At 38.4% G+C, this 18,960-nt stretch overlaps 1 protein-coding gene across 1 annotated transcript in view; it reads left to right on the plus strand.

Annotated features, from left to right (window-relative positions):
- tox (thymocyte selection-associated high mobility group box) overlaps positions 1-18,688 on the plus strand; it is a 60,717-nt gene extending 42,029 nt beyond the window's left edge. Inside the window, exons 5-10 of the mRNA XM_026148583.1 lie at positions 6,238-6,483; positions 9,192-9,416; positions 11,161-11,241; positions 11,344-11,832; positions 15,889-16,049; positions 17,359-18,688. Of these exons, the coding sequence (XP_026004368.1) occupies positions 6,238-6,483; positions 9,192-9,416; positions 11,161-11,241; positions 11,344-11,832; positions 15,889-16,049; positions 17,359-17,395 (1,239 nt within the window). The 3' untranslated portion in view covers positions 17,396-18,688. The remainder of the gene's footprint in view (positions 1-6,237; positions 6,484-9,191; positions 9,417-11,160; positions 11,242-11,343; positions 11,833-15,888; positions 16,050-17,358) is intronic.
- Positions 18,689-18,960: the final 272 nt, after the last annotated feature.

Consider the following 18,960-nt stretch of genomic DNA (forward strand, 5'->3'; position numbering starts at 1 on the left):
GGCAGCCACAATCTGAACTGCTGTTTGTGTGACAATGTGAAACTTGAAATCCACTGCCAAGCTTTTCTTTATTTATTGTGTTAGTCAAGATAAACTTGTTGTGACAAATGTGTTTCCATGGATGATCTCAGAGGCATTTGTTGATATTTTTAAGTCTTTAAATCAGTTTTGGTTTTTGTATTTAGCCATATTTTGGTCATTCACATGTACATTTAGATGGAGGAGATTTGACCATCGCAATAAAGGGTTTTGCATTTATTTCCCTCTAAAAACCTCTTTAATAATCTAACTACATACCCTTCATACACGGAGTTGTTGCCAAGTCCTAAATATCAGCATCTGTGGATGTTCTTTTCTGGGCTAAATATGTCTGGTCTTCAATGGCTTATAATTAGCCTAAAAAATAATCATCGTAAACTCAGCTGCGTTAGGCCTAAATGTAGCCCAAGATCAGTGTGTGTATTTTTATAGCCCTATTACAACGATGAAATCATATCCCACTCAAGAAAAACAATGACATACTGGAAAGAAAATTTACTCTTTAGGTTTTGAAAAGACTTGCACACAGAGACACGTATGACTACAAACTCAAAAAGCAATTTTCCATTTACTAGAAGTCAAAATGTGTAAATAGTTTAGTTAACTGGACTAAAATTGGATTAACAACAAGTTTAGTAAAGCATTAAGTATAGACATTTCAGTATAATATTAATGATTCCTTAAACAGATGCCACAGTGGTGCGGTGGTTTGCACTGTTGTCTTATACCAAAAGGGTCCAAGGGTTCAAATCCACTGGCAAGATGGGGCCTTTCTGTGTGGAATCTATGCGTGTGTGTGGGTTCTCTCTGGGTCCTGTATGTTAGGTTAACTGGTAGACTGGCTGTAGGGGCGAATAGCTCTCTCTCTCTTTGTGTTAGCACTGCCACAGACTGGTGCCCTGACTCTCAACCTGTAACAGTTGGGATTGGCTCCAGCCCCAACACAACCCTAAATCGGATAAGTGGAAGAAGATGGATGGAAATCTATAAACAAAAACACATGATTGCAAAATTATCTTTTCAATTAGGTACAAAAAGTACAAATGTACTTATTTCAAGGAAATGGAGACTCCAAGAGAGTGAAACTGACAGCTTTATATGTTTTTAACTGTACTCTTTAATGGTTTAACTGTGTGAAAGAGGATATTGCCCAGGGCAGTGTTATTTGAAGGCCAATCATGGCAGCTGGTTGATCTGACATTTTCTTCTTATGTTCAATCTTCGTTTCACAGTAAAGTGAAACTCTTGCTTTTAGCGGTGACATTCACATGTGGCTCACTGTGTGATACAGTAAAGAAATGAAAGCCAGACTCGAGACTCATAGTTATTTGAACTGTCAAAAAAAAAAGGGTTGTTCAGAGGAAACAGTATCAGTACTTGTCAGTCTCAGTAATAAAGATTGCTCCAGTGTTTGTTAAGAATGAAACTTTCTCATCTCCCACTCTTGATCTTTCAGCCTTTTTGTCTCTTGTCTCCATATGAAGTGTACCTGCTGTAATATTAAGTATCATTTTGAAAAAACACAGAAAGCTGTCAGCTTTGACTTTAGGTGAATAGACTGTTGTAAATAACTTTTAAATATATTCAGTTTTTTTTTCAGATTCAGACTCTTTGATTGTGATTAACCTGCTTGTTAAATGCGGAACAATACAGATAATTATTTTAATGGGCTGAAGGGAATAAAGGTAAGCTCTTATTTCTCAGTCGCTGTCTGTCTCAGTTTCTCTCTTCTCTGTACCTCAGTTTTATATTTTCATGCTAACATACATTTATTGCCAGTCCATGAATTATGGTTGCCTAGCAACCGTGCCTGGCTCAGCCTAATGTTGGGAGGGTGGTAGCAAGAAGGTGTGTGCGTGTGTGAGTGTGTGCGTGTGTGTGTGTGTGTGTGTGTGTGTGTGTGTGTGTGTGTGTGTGCGTGTGAGTGTGTGTGTGTGTGAGAGATTCCTAGGACGGGCAGGACTACTCAGATGCAGTTAACATTCAGATGTGGATGGCTCTGTTTTTATGTTTGGCTGCAGTCTGATTGGAAGTTGTTGCTCTGAATGGTGATTTTGGTGGAACTTGGTTCCAACTCATTCTGTGATATTTATCTTTACGAAACAGCATTTTTCCTTTTGTCTATTGTATAGTGAAGGAACAAGCTGTGAACTCAAATGTATGAACGCAGGAATGAGCACCACTCTGCAGAAATGTGTCGCCCCAAAATTGGGCATTATGAATAAATACAAACAAATCATAAATGATAATACAGATTGCATGATGACATTTACAAGTTTACAAACCCTCTAGTATTTCGAGTTCATTGTGGAGCGCTTCGTACATCTGCTTTATGCGGTGTTGGGAAGTACTATGATATATTTTCCTGAACACCTGTCGCCTGAACAGATATTTCCATCTCAGCTTTTTAATTGGAAATCCAGAAGATGTGCTGCCATCCATATTATTATACACATTTCATATGATGTGGTGCAATGTAATTATTGCTTATCCTAATATTTCAGTTGCAGACACGCAGCAAGATTTCTAAATTTAAAATCTGTTAGACACAACTTACAACTGCTCAGTTGTAAGTCACTGTTCTAATTGAAGCTGCAGCAATTAGTTGATTAATCGATTATAGCTGATGGATGTGTGAAAATTGTTTGTGCAAAAAGGTAAAAATATTTGATGACTTAAGTCTTAAAGATGAGAGTTAGTTGTTCTTCTTCTGGTCTTTCATTTTGGTAACAAGTGAGCTCTAGGATATTATCTGGGGATTTTGCAGTTACTTATTAAAAACATGAATAACAATGAAGGCAACGTTTAGGTGAAGCCTTAATGAAAGCAGTTGTGGGTTGAATTCCAAGCCCCCCCCCCCCCCCCCCCCCCCCCCAAAAAATATCAGTAGTAAAAATATCAAGTTTTTTTATTGATAAAACATTTAAAATCTGAAAACTTTCCACATTAAATGTGAATGTTTCGCGCATCTACTTGTCCTTGAGTCCCAGTGTCAGTAACCACAAGCAATGGTGCTGGCTTCAACAGGGTTTTACTTCCATATAAAAACAGTCTTGATGCCAAACAAAGGGAATATCACTTGTGCCATTTTAAAAATATTTCTTAACTGGGGTTTAATTAACCAGAGTATAAAATGACAAGAAAATGCATATTAAATTGGGTAACACAGACTCTTTGCTTTAATTAAATATGTCAGTCATTGTCACTATGCATTCACTCCCATTTAAGCCCATTTAGCTAGGAAACCCCTTAGATATAGATGTATAGTGATAAACAACACAATCAAAGATCAAATTGATCTTTGGAAAATAACTTTTTAAATACAATCAAGGTTAAAAGAAAGTACACCTTCTATCATTTCTATGATTTTACATTTCAGGACGAAATAAAAAATTATCTTGTCCATAGCAGGTCTTACACTTGGGTAAATACAACATCAGACCAATGACTCATGGTGTATTGCACCACATCATTATTTAGTCAAACAAAGCCAAAATGCAGATTGTGAAAAACTAAGTACAAGTATTCGTCTCTCGCATTTTTTTGGAAGAATTTTGGTCCATTCATCTTTACATTGATGCTTCACTTTGTTTATACGCAGCTTTCTTAACCAGCGGCATTCCAATCACGTTGAGATCTTTCTTCCTTGGCATTGCGTTAACACTCACCTGAATGCTCCAAACCTGTAAAATGCCAAAACATTAAGGTGCTCACACTTCCTGATGTTTGCTGCTTAGTGTCTTAACCTCTATGGAAGCAAAGGGTATGGTTAGTTTTTCACATGGTGCTTCTGCATTTTGACTAAATCGTTAAATAAATAATGGCAGGCTGTAATATATAATATGCTTTCTAGCTCATCTGAAGTTGTATTTAAATAATTTTAGGACCAAACCAAGGACCAGTTTATTTGTTATAGTATCCTGAATCTTATATGCAGTCTTGTTTACACATTAAACATATTGTATGTTCATCTATGTTTACTAAGCTGACATTTTGTTGTTTAATTGACCAGGAAAAAACAACTTTATAAATCCTTTATTTGGCATGCTTGTTGTAAAATGTCATGTAGGTAAATGGCTTTTCTGTTTGTTCAGGCATGATGGCAGCTCTTGCTGGCAGTTTTGAGATTGCATGCAAAGGAGTGATACAGATTGTATTTGACTAAAAACAGGAACATATTTAGAATTTTTCACCTCTACTTTTCATAATGAAATCCAGTAATAACCACACCTGTGTGAAGGTGTGAAAATACCGCATACAGCACTTGTTTCATGGCATGAGTCAGTCATTACTCAGCCTTCGGGGGTTTCCCCTCTGTGGCTGTCTTAGGCCATCATCAGAAATGACCCCCGCAAAGGAAAATCAGATTTTTTTTTTTTCTCCATCGATAACGTTTTTATCTGTGAAACAGTTTTGTTATTTTGTGCCTACAGCCTCTGGTATAACCTTGCGACCTTTATTTCCAGTTAACTGTTGCTACTCGTGATGTTACGGGCATTTGTTACATATCTTGCTCTGAATTTTCCATTGGTACCTTTGCTCCTTTTCTTTGTTATTCAGAACCAGGCAGTTTAAAATTTGTAATAGAGTTGAGCATAGTAAGATTGTAATCAAATAAAATAACTAAATATTGATTTGTAATTTTATTTCAGTAGGTATAGTAAGAAAATATTAGATTTTTAATGAAGCTCTAATATCATTTCCTCTTTTTATAGTTTTGCTGTCAAATAAATCTGGCAAAGAGCAAAAGCATTTGTGGAAAGTTATGGCGATAGGGTGTTTTGACAGTTTATTACTATGACATTTATTAAAGTCCCAACCCAGGCAATGTCAAACCACAGCTCGTATTTTCAGCATTTCCATCAGCACATACACATCGTTCTGAAACCTGTTCCCATGTAAGAGAAATGTCACTCACAGTTCTATCGAAACGCCAAAGCAGAGACCGCTGCCGAGACACAGAAGCCGAGTTGAGGTAACATGTTCCCAACAGGGACACATCACACTAGACCACATCCGTTATTATTCACATGCTTACTAAGAGGAAACTCTAAATACAAGCCATCATCGGAGTCCCGTCTTCATATTTGTGATCATAGGTGTCAAAGTCCCCACATCTGTGGTGTTAGCAGTGATAACTTTTGTTTTCCTGAGAAGTGGACTGAATATCGCTGATGACTGGCTCACTGCAAGAAGAGCTCAACCTTAGGAATGGCAGTAAAAACTCAACTATTACAAGTGTTCACACAAAAACGGGACACAAGGAGATATCTTTGTATCAAGTCATTCATTTCTTTAAGTAAATGATTTTCTATATTTAATAAATATGTTTTGACATCTACTTAATAACATTAACAAAAAAGATGAAATATTATGTTTTGAGTTTTTTGTGGGATTTGTTCAGCATTGTTCAACCCTTCATTGTGTTCATACAGTTAATCAATTGACTTTTATTTATATAAACTCACAACAACAAATGGCTCACATCAGTTTATTTTGTAAGGTAAAGAAAGTTTTCAAGTTTAAAGTTTGCTCTTTTTTTTAGTTATATTAAATAATTCTTTGTTTGTAAGGGGGAATAAATAAGAGAAAACTCAGTGGAAAGTGTTGGTATCTGCCATACCATTGTTATAAACGTAAGCCCGGGATTTGACAGACATTGCAGTCTAATAATTAAGGCACTCACGCAGTAAGGTAGTACGTTATTATTTACTTTGCACTCATCCTCTCCCACATGTGAAGTTTTGCACTAGCTTCTCATGGGAGTAGCAGTGGAGTTTAAGATCTGTAGAGAATACTTTTGGGCTTCTGATACCATCTTTCCTCAGACCTGTCAGTTGTTACCACCATTACTGTGAGATTTCATTATCAGTTAATCCCGGACTGCTACATAGCAGAGACAAAACCTGATCAAATGAGGGGTAGAATGTCCACACACAGAGGCCCAGATCAAGGATGCTTCATTTTTTTTAATTTTTATTCTTATCCAAATCAACTAATACTGATTGGATTTTGCATCCCAGGCTGTAGTGCATTACATAATGTGTTTTGCCTTTTTGTAACAAAGATTCTACAATAATGTACAATAATGAAAAGCTAAGAGAGCTAACAGCAGATTGGAATATTTTAAACATAAATGCAATAAAGGGAAGTCATCCACTTTTTTCACTGCCATAATCACTTGTTTTGTTTACACAGATGCAGCAGATGGTGAATTCAGATTCTCGGTTTACCAGCAGCCAACAGCCAATCGAAGCAGCGCTTGGGCCCAAGAGCCAATCAGGCATGAGCCAGCAAAACCAGTTGTCCACCATCAACCAATCCCAGCTGGGACTGAGTGGGAACTCTGCTACCCATAATTCCCCTTCACCTCCTGGAAGTAAATCTGCCACACCATCTCCCTCCAGTTCAGCACACGAGGACGACAATGATGATGGACTCAGGGTAACAACACACAGACACATGGACGCAGCATCTTCTGTTCAAATGACTCACATCTTGTTGGGCTGTAACACCCAGTTGTGTTTTCTTTTGTGAGAGAGCTATTTTAATAATGTTATGTGTCATCATGGAGGCATTCTCCATGCATATCAACTAGACAAAAATCAGCTCTCTCGTCGTTGGCTGTCTCACACCGCTCCAAACTAACTGCTCGTTTTCTGGGGAAATGAAACTATTACTGTGTTGCTGAATAATATTTACCAACTTGGTCACACACTATAGATAGGAAACGGTATAAGCCACTGTGCAGGTAATTTTTTCTTCAGGAAGGGAAGGGTGGAAAATAAAAGAGCAAAAATGAGTCTGATACTCATACACATCATAACAGGGGCACCCCTTTATTGAGCCGTATGCAAGCTCAGGAAAACCCAGCGTGCTTATTAGACAATGCAGATTAATTTATCTGGCGGCTTTTACTCACAGATGGTTTAGAGTGCTTTAAGGAAGAAAAATTATTCATAAGAGCAATATTAAAGGCATTAATTTACCATGATAAAGAAAGTGCAGTTGTGGTGCAGCATTACAGGCTAAATATGACCTTCTTCATAATCCAAGTGAAGGATCCAAAGATTTTGGTTATGCCATTGGCCAGATGGTGATGTTACGTGAATCAGATAACAGCAGGAGGATTTTTTTTCCTATGATGTAAGGCTGCAGACAGATGAATTTGATTAAAGCACATACTGTGCTGATGAAGCAGCTTAGATGAGTTTGTTTTGGTTAAGTGAAAATGTATTTCTCTACAGAAAATCACTGCAACAGCTAGCAGCCATCAAATCATAGAGAAAGCAGCACAACTGATACCACTTTAATATAATTTGTAGACACAATAATGTTGCTCAAGGGTCATTATTGCAGCTTGACCAATCGTGACATTATGATGTCATAACTTTGCACCCTGGGTCCAGTACTTTCCTTCACTTTCCAGTTTGTGTGTAGTATTATTTTCAGACTTGCTGTTTTCAGTCAAACATTAATTACTTAATTATGTTTTAACGCCCTTTCTCAACATTTCTTTATATCATTTCTTGTCATTTTTAAAGTGTTATTGAGCACTAGTTTTCCAGCTTTCTGAATGTCTTTCAAAGTTATGGTTTGGACATTGGCTGCTTTTTCACTCATTTTCAGAGAATTGTTCACTAAGCCACTTAATAACACTGACCTCAAGTGATAAACCAGTGTTGTGTTTAAACATATTAGATAACATAGCAATGACACAACTCTATATTGTACCTCTAGGCACATCGTTACTAGCAGCCTGTTGCAAAAACATATGACTACATACTACTTCTTTAGGTAAATCCATGAAAATTGTCAAAGATGACACAATTTGACAGGCATTTTTGCACTAACAAGGTGGTTTCCAAAAAGCTATTAGCCAATAACTTGACGCATCTCAGCATGGTATGCAGTGTGCCCTTTAAACATGTGAGCAAACTGCACATCAGCCCCCGACGTCATGTGCACCTCAAGCACACATTTATACAAGGATTTCTTTAACAGTATAGAAAATTCTTCTTCCTCAGCTGGGCTTATGTTGTTATGACATAAAGTATATGATCTGAACACTGTTAAATGATAATCAGTAATTAGTGAAAGTTTCTCAGAAGAATAACTTAGAACCATATAGACAATAACGTTTGAGCAGATGTGCTGCTTTTGCTGAGGTATTATGGCGACTTCACCCGTTTAGCGCAGCAATGACTGTAACCACTCTACTGAGAGGCTCTTCTGCTGGTGGGGACTTTCCCTAAGACCATCTCTGCGGTTTACTTATTGCTTAACATCAAAGATTAGCTGAGGACATGTTTTAAAAACAGTTTTGGTGTGAATTGTTCAAATGCAAACTTGCTGACAACAGAAAGAAAATCACTCACTCTACAGTTTTTAAGGATATATTTAATTTACATTCTAACATTTTATGCTTTACGTGTTATATACAAATTTCTCTTTGTCAGTCTATATCGGGGGTATCCAAGTAAAATTTAAGGAGGTCCAGTTAGAGAAAATTCCCTCAAACATTGGTCCAGAAAATCATAAAGTTCCACATAATTATATATATGTAAAATATGTTTTCAAGTAGACTGACAGTTGTAAAAGAAAGTACAATTTAACAGTATTTTAACGTTTGCAATTAACTTTTACAATGGACTGGCAGGTACTCTAACAATAAAATAATAATAAAATGTTCTTTTCTCATTTCAAGTAAAACAGGATTTGGAGTTTTGTTTTTTGTTTTTTTTTAAAAAAAAGGTGTCTTCAAATAAAATGTTTAATTTTGAGAAATGAAAAGGTTTCATTTAAGTTTCCTTTTTTCTTCTTTTTCCTTAACTACACTTCACATGCAAACCATCTCGGTGTTAACACTCCTTTTCCCTCTGTCTGTTTCTCTGAATTACTGTTTTCACATGCGCTTTTTTATTGGCTGAGATTGTTCTATGTTTTTCCTTAATAATTAATTACACTGACAACTGTAAAGGCAAAGGAGGTTAAAATAACCTTACCGTAAACAAGAGAAAAGCTGAAAAATAAAAACAGTCTGTCAAAATCTAGTAATAGTCGCAGTCCACCTATTGGTGACCTAGGATCTATATATTCATCCATTCACATTTTCTCTATATACAGTGTTAACCTTTATTCTGTTTCGGCAGGGAGAGAAGAGGCCAGCAGCAGCGGACATCTCCAAGAAACCGAAAACGCCAAAGAAAAAGAAACGAAAGGACCCCAATGAACCAGTGAAGCCAGTGTCTGCCTACGCGTTGTTCTTCAGGGACACCCAGGCTAATATCAAGGCACAGAACCCCAATGCCACCTTTGGGGAGGTGTCAAAAATTGTGGCCTCCATGTGGGATGGTCTGGCAGAAGAAGAGAAACAGGTAAGGGGAGGGAAGGCTGTACTAAAGTAGGAATAAGGGATAATAAATAGGAAAAGACAAATTTCACTGTATCTCAGTAGTTCAGTTTTTTGTGACATCTCCCTTCATATGTGAAACATTTCCAAAAATGTCATTAGCACCACCCCACCCCCATGACTCATATTGATTCCGATGAGTGTCACTGCTTATATTTGGTGGTTTGCTGCACAAAATTGCAACCAAACTGATAGTAATTCTGCAAAGTTCTAGTTAAAACTGATACTGTGAAGGCAGGCTCTTCACTTTTATAGAGCTCATTTTGAAACAAAATGATTAACACGGCCCAAAGCAAGAACATCAGAAAATCAAATACTGCTAAGAACATGAGCATAACACACACTAAAAATGATTAAGCAGAGAGAGAAAACATATTAAAACAGATCAAAATCAAATCAGAAACGGCTTACCGATAAGTTAGTCTTCGTTGGTCTGTGAGTGACCGACTTAACCTGAATACTCAGGCAGTTCATCCCACAGCTTAGGGCTCTGACAGCAAATGTCTGCCAGCTGCAGTTTTAACAGATGTCCTCTGTTCAAAGATCTCAGGCTCTGTCGAAGCTCATGTCTGACTAGCAGGTCATATAGAGGACGGATGCCACGAAGATCCTTAAAAATCAGCAGTAGCATTTTAAAAGCTGAGTACCAACAGTGAAATGAAGCTAAAACAGGTGTACTCAAATTTAACAGTAAGTCGTTTTTTCTGGTACTTGCATAATATACAGAACTGATTCTCATTCCTCTCATCTGTGTTTTGTATTTGGTATCAGTTTACAGTAAAATCCAAAATTAGGATGCAAAATTGAGGTTGGGATGATGGCAAACACTATTTTTATATTTGTGAGAGAATGTTGACATTAGTGATTTGTTTATATCACCACTGTCTAAATAAATCAAATCAAATCACTTTTATTGTCACATCACGTGTGCAGGTACACTGGTACGGTATATGCGAGTGAAATTCTTGCGTGCGAGCTTCACAAGCAACAGAGGTGTGCAAAAAAAAAAATACAATAACACAAAACAAGCAAAATATAAGAAAGGCTAAATCTGAGAGTAATAAATATATGTACAATATAAGAGTGTGTGCATTACTGGATGTGTATACTAAATATGTTTTTCTACGTGTGTGTGTGTATATATACATATTTTACAAATTAAATAGAGTAAACAATAAAATAAAATATATAAAATATACAGAGGTTGGTAGTTGAACATGTGCAAAACAAGTGGCATTTATATACAGTGTGGAGTGCAGATATAGCTTCAGAGAAGCACTAGCATTACTGCACTCTTGGCCTTGAGGCATAACATGCTCATTTTATTCTGTGACATCATGAAGGAAGCAAATGCAGAGTGCGTGAAAAAGGCGATAAGTGTCAGCATCATGTTTGTGACAGGAATCAACCGTTTATTAGGGGAATGTGAGCTCTAACAATACCAATGAGATTCACAGTCATTAATGTGAACCTAAAAGTTATACAAGTGGCATGTCAGCTGGACTGATCGCTGCTGGGCTTCAGAGAGTATTGGCACATGCTTTGGGAATTGATAAATTTGTGTTATTAGAAAAAGGCATTAGCTCAGCACTAGAGTGATATTATTATTATTCTGATTAAATCCAACCTAATTTTTGTAGTTGTGCCTTTTGTTTATCAAATGCTGTGATGAAGGTTCACACTTTCAGAGTTAAATGTTTGCGTTTCAGGTGTACAAAAAGAAGACTGAGACAGCTAAGAAGGAGTATCTCAAACAGCTGGCTGCCTACAGAGCCAGTCTGGTTTCACAGGTGCGCTACACACACTGATACACGCCAAGTTAAGTTACGGATTATAAGAGTGAAGGGTCAGAAAATTCCTGATTTTCAGTTTTCCTTTTTCTTCTTCTACAGAGTTACAATGACCCATCTGAAATGAAGCAAACCCACTCTTCCTCCTCATCTTCCCCCTCTTCTACCTCCATGATTACACCCAAACATTCAGTGTACCCTGGTCACCCAGGGCAGCACCCTTCCTCCAGCCCACTCAGCCACCCTCTCCCTCCTCATCACCATCAAGGCATGTACATGCCCTACCCTCACCCCTCACACCCTTCCCACACTTCGAGCCCTGGCCTCAGCCCCCATCTTCCCCCTCCCCACCCTCAGATACATCCCCAGCTCCAGGCTTTGTCCTCCAGAGGGACGGTGCCACGAGCCAGCGTCCCCCATCAGGGAGCCATGTCTCTTGGCACTGTAGCGGCCGCATCCACCCCTCCTCTCCAGATCAGCCCTCCGCTCCACAGCCAGGCACACCTGGGAGGGCTGCACAATCCACACCATCAGCACCAGCAGCTCAGTGGCCACTCAATGGGAATGGCACACTCCCCTGCTATGACACAGGTCAGTTGCACTTGATAAATCTTACTATGATGATAATGACACATGCGTGTGTATGTATGTGTGTTTCCTAATTTCTCCTACAATCAATCTGCAGGGACAAGTCGCTGCCCTGTTTCCATCAGATGTGGGTCATAAGGTCATTTATGTGTGTGTTGGACCGTAATGGTGACGCAGCATTTGATTCAGTTTACTACAAGATTTTGTTCACTTAGAATGATTCCATGTCTTAATTATATGTATCTGTTTTAGCATAAATCTTAAATAAGTGTGGACAACTCCAAGAACCCGCTGAGCAACCGTTGTGTTTGTGCGTTTGATATCGGTTTGATGTGGAAGTAGGAAAAAAGTGCAATGCACCAACCACATTTGCTGCATAATTGGCAAAAGTCATTTTTGCTAGTAATACTTTGAGATGGTGTGAGGGGTGAGGACAGCTACAACACACAGATACTGCTGTTTAACTACATGTAAGAACATGTGGTTACCCATCACTAATGGTGTTGCTGGCAGGTGTTTGAAGTCTTTTGGCACAGGTACCATGGCTTTCTCCATCACTGATGTGGATTTGCCTGAATGTTAGTGATTAAATGTCTAAATGGCAGAATGTTGTCACTTTAAGATTAGTTAAACCGACAATGTTACACAGCTGAAAAAGGACTTACCTCGACTGTAACAGAGTCAATCAGTCTGTCAGTCAGCCTCTCTGCCTTTACTGTCAGTGTTAGCTGCTCATTTAGTATTTCTGCGAACAGAGGGGAAAAAGAAAAGATGAACAGCTATGATATGAATTCATGGAAGACGGTTTCCTCCAGAATAGTTAAAATCCAAAGATTACCACTGAGCCTCACTTCCCATTTGATCCCCCTTCCTTTTTATGGTACACTTTTTAATCCCCAACTCCCATAATCCCTTTCTCTCCTCCATTTTGCATATTTTTAGAAAAAGAGAGACCCGAAAACACAGAAAAGTAAAAGAGAAGGCAAAAATGAGAGGACACAGCTACAGAGCGCTAAAAGTTTTATTTTTTTTTACTGAGTCAAGAGTGAGAACTGATGGGGGAAGGGAGAGAGGAGAGAGAGAGAGACAAAAGAGGCAGATGGGGTCTTTGTGAAGGAGTGAAGGAGAAGAATTTGCTCAACAATAGATGAATAGGTGAGGTAGAGGAGGAGGGGGAGAGGAGAGCAGGGGGAACCAAACCACCTGCTGTCCTCCTCTTTCTCCTCTTTCACTCACAACACTCAGATTAACTTCCCTTTCAGTCCCCCCTCCCCCACATACACACTTTTGTCATTTTACACACTCATTTTTCCATCTCTCTCCTCCCTCGAGTATCCTATGGTTAGAGACATGCTTGCTGATGTTTTTTTTCCTCTTCCTCCTAACTTTACATTTTCACTTTTTTCCCTCCCTCCTCCTGGGAGATAGAATCAGAAAAGCTCTCAAAATTCTGTAATTACTGCTCATGAACCTGCGACCCATCCCTCTCCTTTTCATGCGAGTTTCATTCAGAACTTCATTCCTATCTCTGTTCATCTGAAACCATTCTGCCAAAGATGTGCTAATAGATGGCTTTCAGAACCCATCAGCTGTCCATGGACTAATTCAAGTTGAAGGGGGAAATAAACAGTATATCATTAAAACTTTCCTTAATGACACTTTAATGCAAGAAAAAAAGATTTTACTTTTTACCTGCTTTTTTCAAGTACTGTGACTAAATTTTCACTAAAGTTATGTTTGGCACAGTGAACCCTCTCAGACTATTCAGGACAACTTCTCCTTTAAACCTTTCATTTTTTTCTTGTTAAACACTTTTATTGCTATTGTCTGAATGCATCTAGTGTAACAAAAGAGAGACCCCAGTATTTTTCTTCAATGCTACTTTTCCTGTCTCACCATCAACAATGAGCAGCTGTGACATAGACTCGTTCTATGACACAAACTCCACATAAGGACAAAAACACTTCATTATTATTTTACTAGCAGCAATATTAGCAGGCAAGCAAGTCACAGTGCATTTGTGACCTAAGTGGGGAAATAGGTGAAATAAGTTAATCTTTTTCCACCTTTAGCAGGAACTGTTTTGTGTTACAGGTTGTTAAAATAATATTTATTTATTTATTTATTTAATTGTCATCGGATTGTTGTTGCTGTGCATGCTAGGAATCATAAATGCATGGCATCGCTACATAAGTGTAAAAATGTACTGTATGGTTGTCGCACTGGGTCTCAAGCGGTTTGTTAGCACTAGCAGGTAAGCTAACTTTTTGCCAGATAAAAACTAATTTTATCTATGAAATCAAACCATCTCATCAACCAGTATAGATAGCACCAGTATTGTATTTAACTATCGGTCATCAGCAGGGAATTTGAAACGTGGGGCTTGGGTTTAAGAAGTTTAAGTTTGGGTTTAACATAAACTTTTGGCTTGTGTTAACGCTACCATGTTTGCTAACATGCTAACGGCGGTCTGGCGAGGAAGGTCCAGCGGGCATGTGGTGTGGAGGTTAGCCGGACAACTCGGAGGCGAGTCACTTAAATAGAACAAAAGACCTTTAGTTGGTTATATTAGCAGAACAAGACCATACAAGCTAGGTGTCCACGGCTCTACTCTATTCGTACATGCATGTGCCGGGGGTAGGTAGTCGCCGGCGCCAGCCCATTACAATGGTACGGTCTCTCTAAACAGATGCTTGGCTGTAATGACGGCCTCTGCACTCACACTAGGAGACTCTCAAACTACTACAATAATAGGACGACACTCCCTAGCGGTGCTATGTCATAATAAGGGTTGTTACAATGGACAAACTACAAACTATCTCTTAAAATAAAATTTCATTTAACATTGCATACTTACGGAGCCCCTCTGATGACATGGTCCAAAAAATAAATAAATTGTGGCCACAAAATATACGTAATGAGTATAACGTGCCCACGAAATACTTATTTGTGGCCACAAAATGTTATTTTGTGGGCACGAAATATGTATAACATGCACACGAAATGCTAATTTGTAGCCACGAAACACTTGACCGATAACTGTGATCTTTCCCAGCCCCTTGCAGTTGGTTGACAATAAAATCGATCCCGGCGTCCAGGTCGTACTTACGTCTGTAAAGCAACTGGGCTCTCAATATCCTGTTTAAATGTCTCTCCGTAATAATGGTTCCTTGCATTGCCAGGCTTTTCAAAATGCATTTGTAGCTCATTCCCAGCCTAAAATAAAAATCAATCATACCGTCTCTGTCCATGGTTTATAGGTTTAGCCTACTCTCATACTTATGTCTCTACGCAGCTGTCCAGGAATTGTATCAATATGATGTGCACACATCTATTTCGTGGCCACAAATGCGTAATTCGTTGCCACGTTATACCCAATTCGTGCCCACAAATTAGCATTTCATGCGCACGTTATACCTATTTCGTGCCCTTGAAATAGTATTTCGTGGCCACAAATAAGTATTTTGTGGGCACGTTATACTATTTCGTGCCCACGAAGTAGTATTTTGTGGCCACAATTTATTTATTTTTTGGACCATGTCATCAGAGGGGCTCCGTACATACTAACCTTCTTGCTAACATTATTGCTTTCATCTAAGTGGAAATACTAGTTGGCTAGCTTGCTAAATTATTTCACCAGTTAATGTGATCTGACACATACATTTATATCTGGGGCCACAATATGTTACTGTTTTAGAACTCTCCACTGCGGCGCTCACAAATCCTGTCCTGTTGCAAGCTTTGAAAGTGGCCACTCAGAACAAAGTGGGCTTGTAATTGTGATTTAGTTAAAGAATGAATATTTTCAAGGTCTCCTTTTTTGTCAAATGCATATTTGAAATCACTAACTTATTGTTAATGGTGCTCCCTCTTGAATTTATTTATTTATTTTAAATAAGTTATAATCGTTTTGTTTGTTTACACCTTGAGGCAGTTGTTGTTGTTGTGATTTGGCACATTATAAATAGAATTTGAATTTAATTGTTTGGGGTTGTTTGTTTGTTTGTTTGTTTGTTTGTTTGTTTGTTTGTTTGTTTGTTTGTTTGTTTGTTTGTTTAGGGCTACCTTCCCTCCCTCCAATCTGACTACCAGCCAATAGGTGGAGGTATCATGAACAGTGGAGCAGTGATGTCATCATCGGTGGATTACCACCAGATGGGTCGGCATACACCGAATCATCACCCCTCTCTGGACTGGAGCACTGATTACCATGGCAACGGGTGTGTACTAACACTGCACTGGATTGCAGGTGTTTAAAAAGAAACCCAATACTCGACAGACGTGTTGTTGTCTGCAGTGATGTTAGATGATGTGTGGTTACAGATGGCAGTGGCCACATCCGATCAAGAAAACATGGTTCATGGAGGGGGAAAAAAAGTAACATCAAAGATACATTTCAAGAGCAGCAACAACCCCTTTCTGACTACACCTTTCCTGTGTGGAAGTCTGTGACATGTTATTATAATCCTGGATAACAAAACTTTTAAAAGTAACTTGTAACATAGCAGTATTAGTACCATTTAAAAAGTTGGCATGTAACATTATATTCCATACTGTAAGAAGAGAGATTGTTAGTCAAAGTTTGCGTTTAACTTTCACTTTTGCATTTAGCATCTCTACCACCACATAACCAGCAAAAAGCTTGGTAATTTCTATTGAATTAACAGCTTTAGCCAAAGTAAAAGTTAGCTAACTGTGATTTCAGGGCTGTCCTGCCCAGTGAGCCTAACCACTAGTGTTGTGGAGCTGTAGTTAGCATTAAGGTAACTCTTCCAAATGCAAAGCAGAGCTCCTTAGCAGCTGATAGACACTTATCATTGGCTGACACAAAATAATGCAAATACTTCCACCATGGAACAACCAGCCTGTCTGTCATTGCTCACTGATTCAACTGCACTATTATTAGATGGGTTTCTAGGTGCAGCATATATTTAAACAAAATAACAGAAAGAAAATGTTACCTGTCCAGATGGTGCTGCTAAACTGTTAAAGGATAAGAGAATACAGTGAGACGATGTCAATGAAAGACAAAGGAAAGTTGGTGTTGAAAACATGATGGGAATGTGGTGTTTCTATTAGTCTTTCATATATAATAATGTGAGGAACATTTACCCACTGCTCTTGATAGCCATCCAGTGAAGCAGAAGCTTTTCTATCTTAGCTAAATATAAAAACCTTTTAGCAGTAGTTCTCAGTTTCCATATGAATGTAGAAAAATGCCTAAAAGCAGATGCGTGGGATTACACCTATTAAAATGAAATACAACTGTATTACCTGTAATATTAACCAATGTGTACTCTGCAGTCTACATTAATCACTTTAAATGCATATCACCTCGGCATACAAAAGATTTGGATTAACGTAAATTAATCTAGAGTAGAAATGACCAAAACCAGTTCATATAATCTTATAACAGACTTGATTTTTCTTGAGGCTCGTTAGGAAACAAAAGGGGAAAAACTCGTGGTCATCATTGAAACAATGAAGCGTGTCAAACATGTCCTTATTGATTCTCCTCTCTGCTTCCAGGGCTCTCCAGAGAGACAAACCTCTGTATCTGAGCTAATCTCAGGACCAAATGGCATCAACCTTCTGCCAAGCCCTTCTACTGCCACACCACAGAACCTCCAGCTTGTTCTCTCCATCCTTAAACACAGCGAGAGCCAAAAATCAGACTCACAGTGGATCGTCTAAATCCGTAATAAATTAGTTTATCTCTTAAAATAATAGTTCCAGCAACAGAAGAATGGAACATTTCTCGAGAATGCTGACAAAACATCTGCATTTGGCGCTTTCTACTGTCTGTTTACTGCATTGTACCACCATTGAACTGAAAATGTGTACACCAGCATGGAGAGGTATATTGGTGTATATACTCCAACCTTTGTCTGATTTCCCATCTGCCCCAGTTCCTCTTTTGCAAGGATGGTGTTTACAATTAGTTGCTGTAAATTGCTGTAACATAATCTTTTCAGTTGTCCATATAAGGACAATTACTCGTTTCTTTTTTCTTTAACTCATACTTGCGGTCTCCTTCTATAGCCAAAGTCAGAGGAACGGCAAAAAAAACAAAATGTTATTAACCAAATACGACACAAATTGTGTTTGATAACTGGTTCTTTAATCACATGAACGTTAGCCCTCAGTTTGATGCCGTCTGGTCTGAAGTCCCACTCGGTGTCTGCAGAGACAGAGAACATATGGTTACTGTGAGTGTGGAACACTGCGATAATGACTGAAATCCCACCGCTTCGTTCGGCTCAAGACAAATTGGAAAAAGATCTGGAAGAGCACCTGAAGCTGTTTGTTTAACCAGGCACCGACTGTGAATAATTGTGTACGATTAAAGAACGTTTGTTGTTCTCCTGATGAAATCCACTGTATTTTAGTCCATGAAATAATAAAATGTCAAACAATTGTCTGCTGAAAAAAAACATCCCTTTGTATGATGACAGCTCCTCCTCCTGGCATATGTCTGTTGATAATATTGATTTGGATCCAAACTGTGTGAGTGTGTGAAGTGTTAATGAGAACGCACAAGTGGGTTGCATGGTCTCCTTTGTCATCTCTATCTCTCTGTTCACAGAGGCTATTTAAGAAACTTTAACTGTTGCTGGGTTGGCTGTGTTTAAATTTGTTTTTGTTTTGTTTTTTTTAAATCGGCTTTTGTTCTAGTGTTAATGATAACGAGACATATCGCTCTCGTTCTGTATCTCTTTGTATTAATGTGTTTTTTGTTTGGTTTTTTTGGCAGATGAAAGCACGCTGGGCAACAGCACCCATTTCCTTATTTTTAGATTCTAATAATGTGTTTGAGAATAAAGTCAACGCTGCATTGACATGCAGTCATTACTCCAAACCTGCCTCTTTCATGTTATTTCTGAGTGCTTTGTGACAGCTGTTTTAATTAACTGCACATAATAGCACAGCCCTTTACAACTCCTTTGACACAATACACCTTTGTCTGTATCCTGCCCCTTCATTTATTTAAAGTAGTTTGCAAGTGCAAAACAAATACCTTTGAAGTCTCGCAAAATAAGTATTTTTAACCTTTGTTAGGTCAAACAGAAAATCCTACTTTAGTGTTTCTTTTCTTTTGTAGCCACACAGCTTTAGTTTCTTAGATGGAGA

Source organism: Astatotilapia calliptera, chromosome 18 (assembly GCF_900246225.1).
Source record: "Astatotilapia calliptera chromosome 18, fAstCal1.2, whole genome shotgun sequence".
Lineage (NCBI taxonomy): Eukaryota > Metazoa > Chordata > Actinopteri > Cichliformes > Cichlidae > Astatotilapia > Astatotilapia calliptera.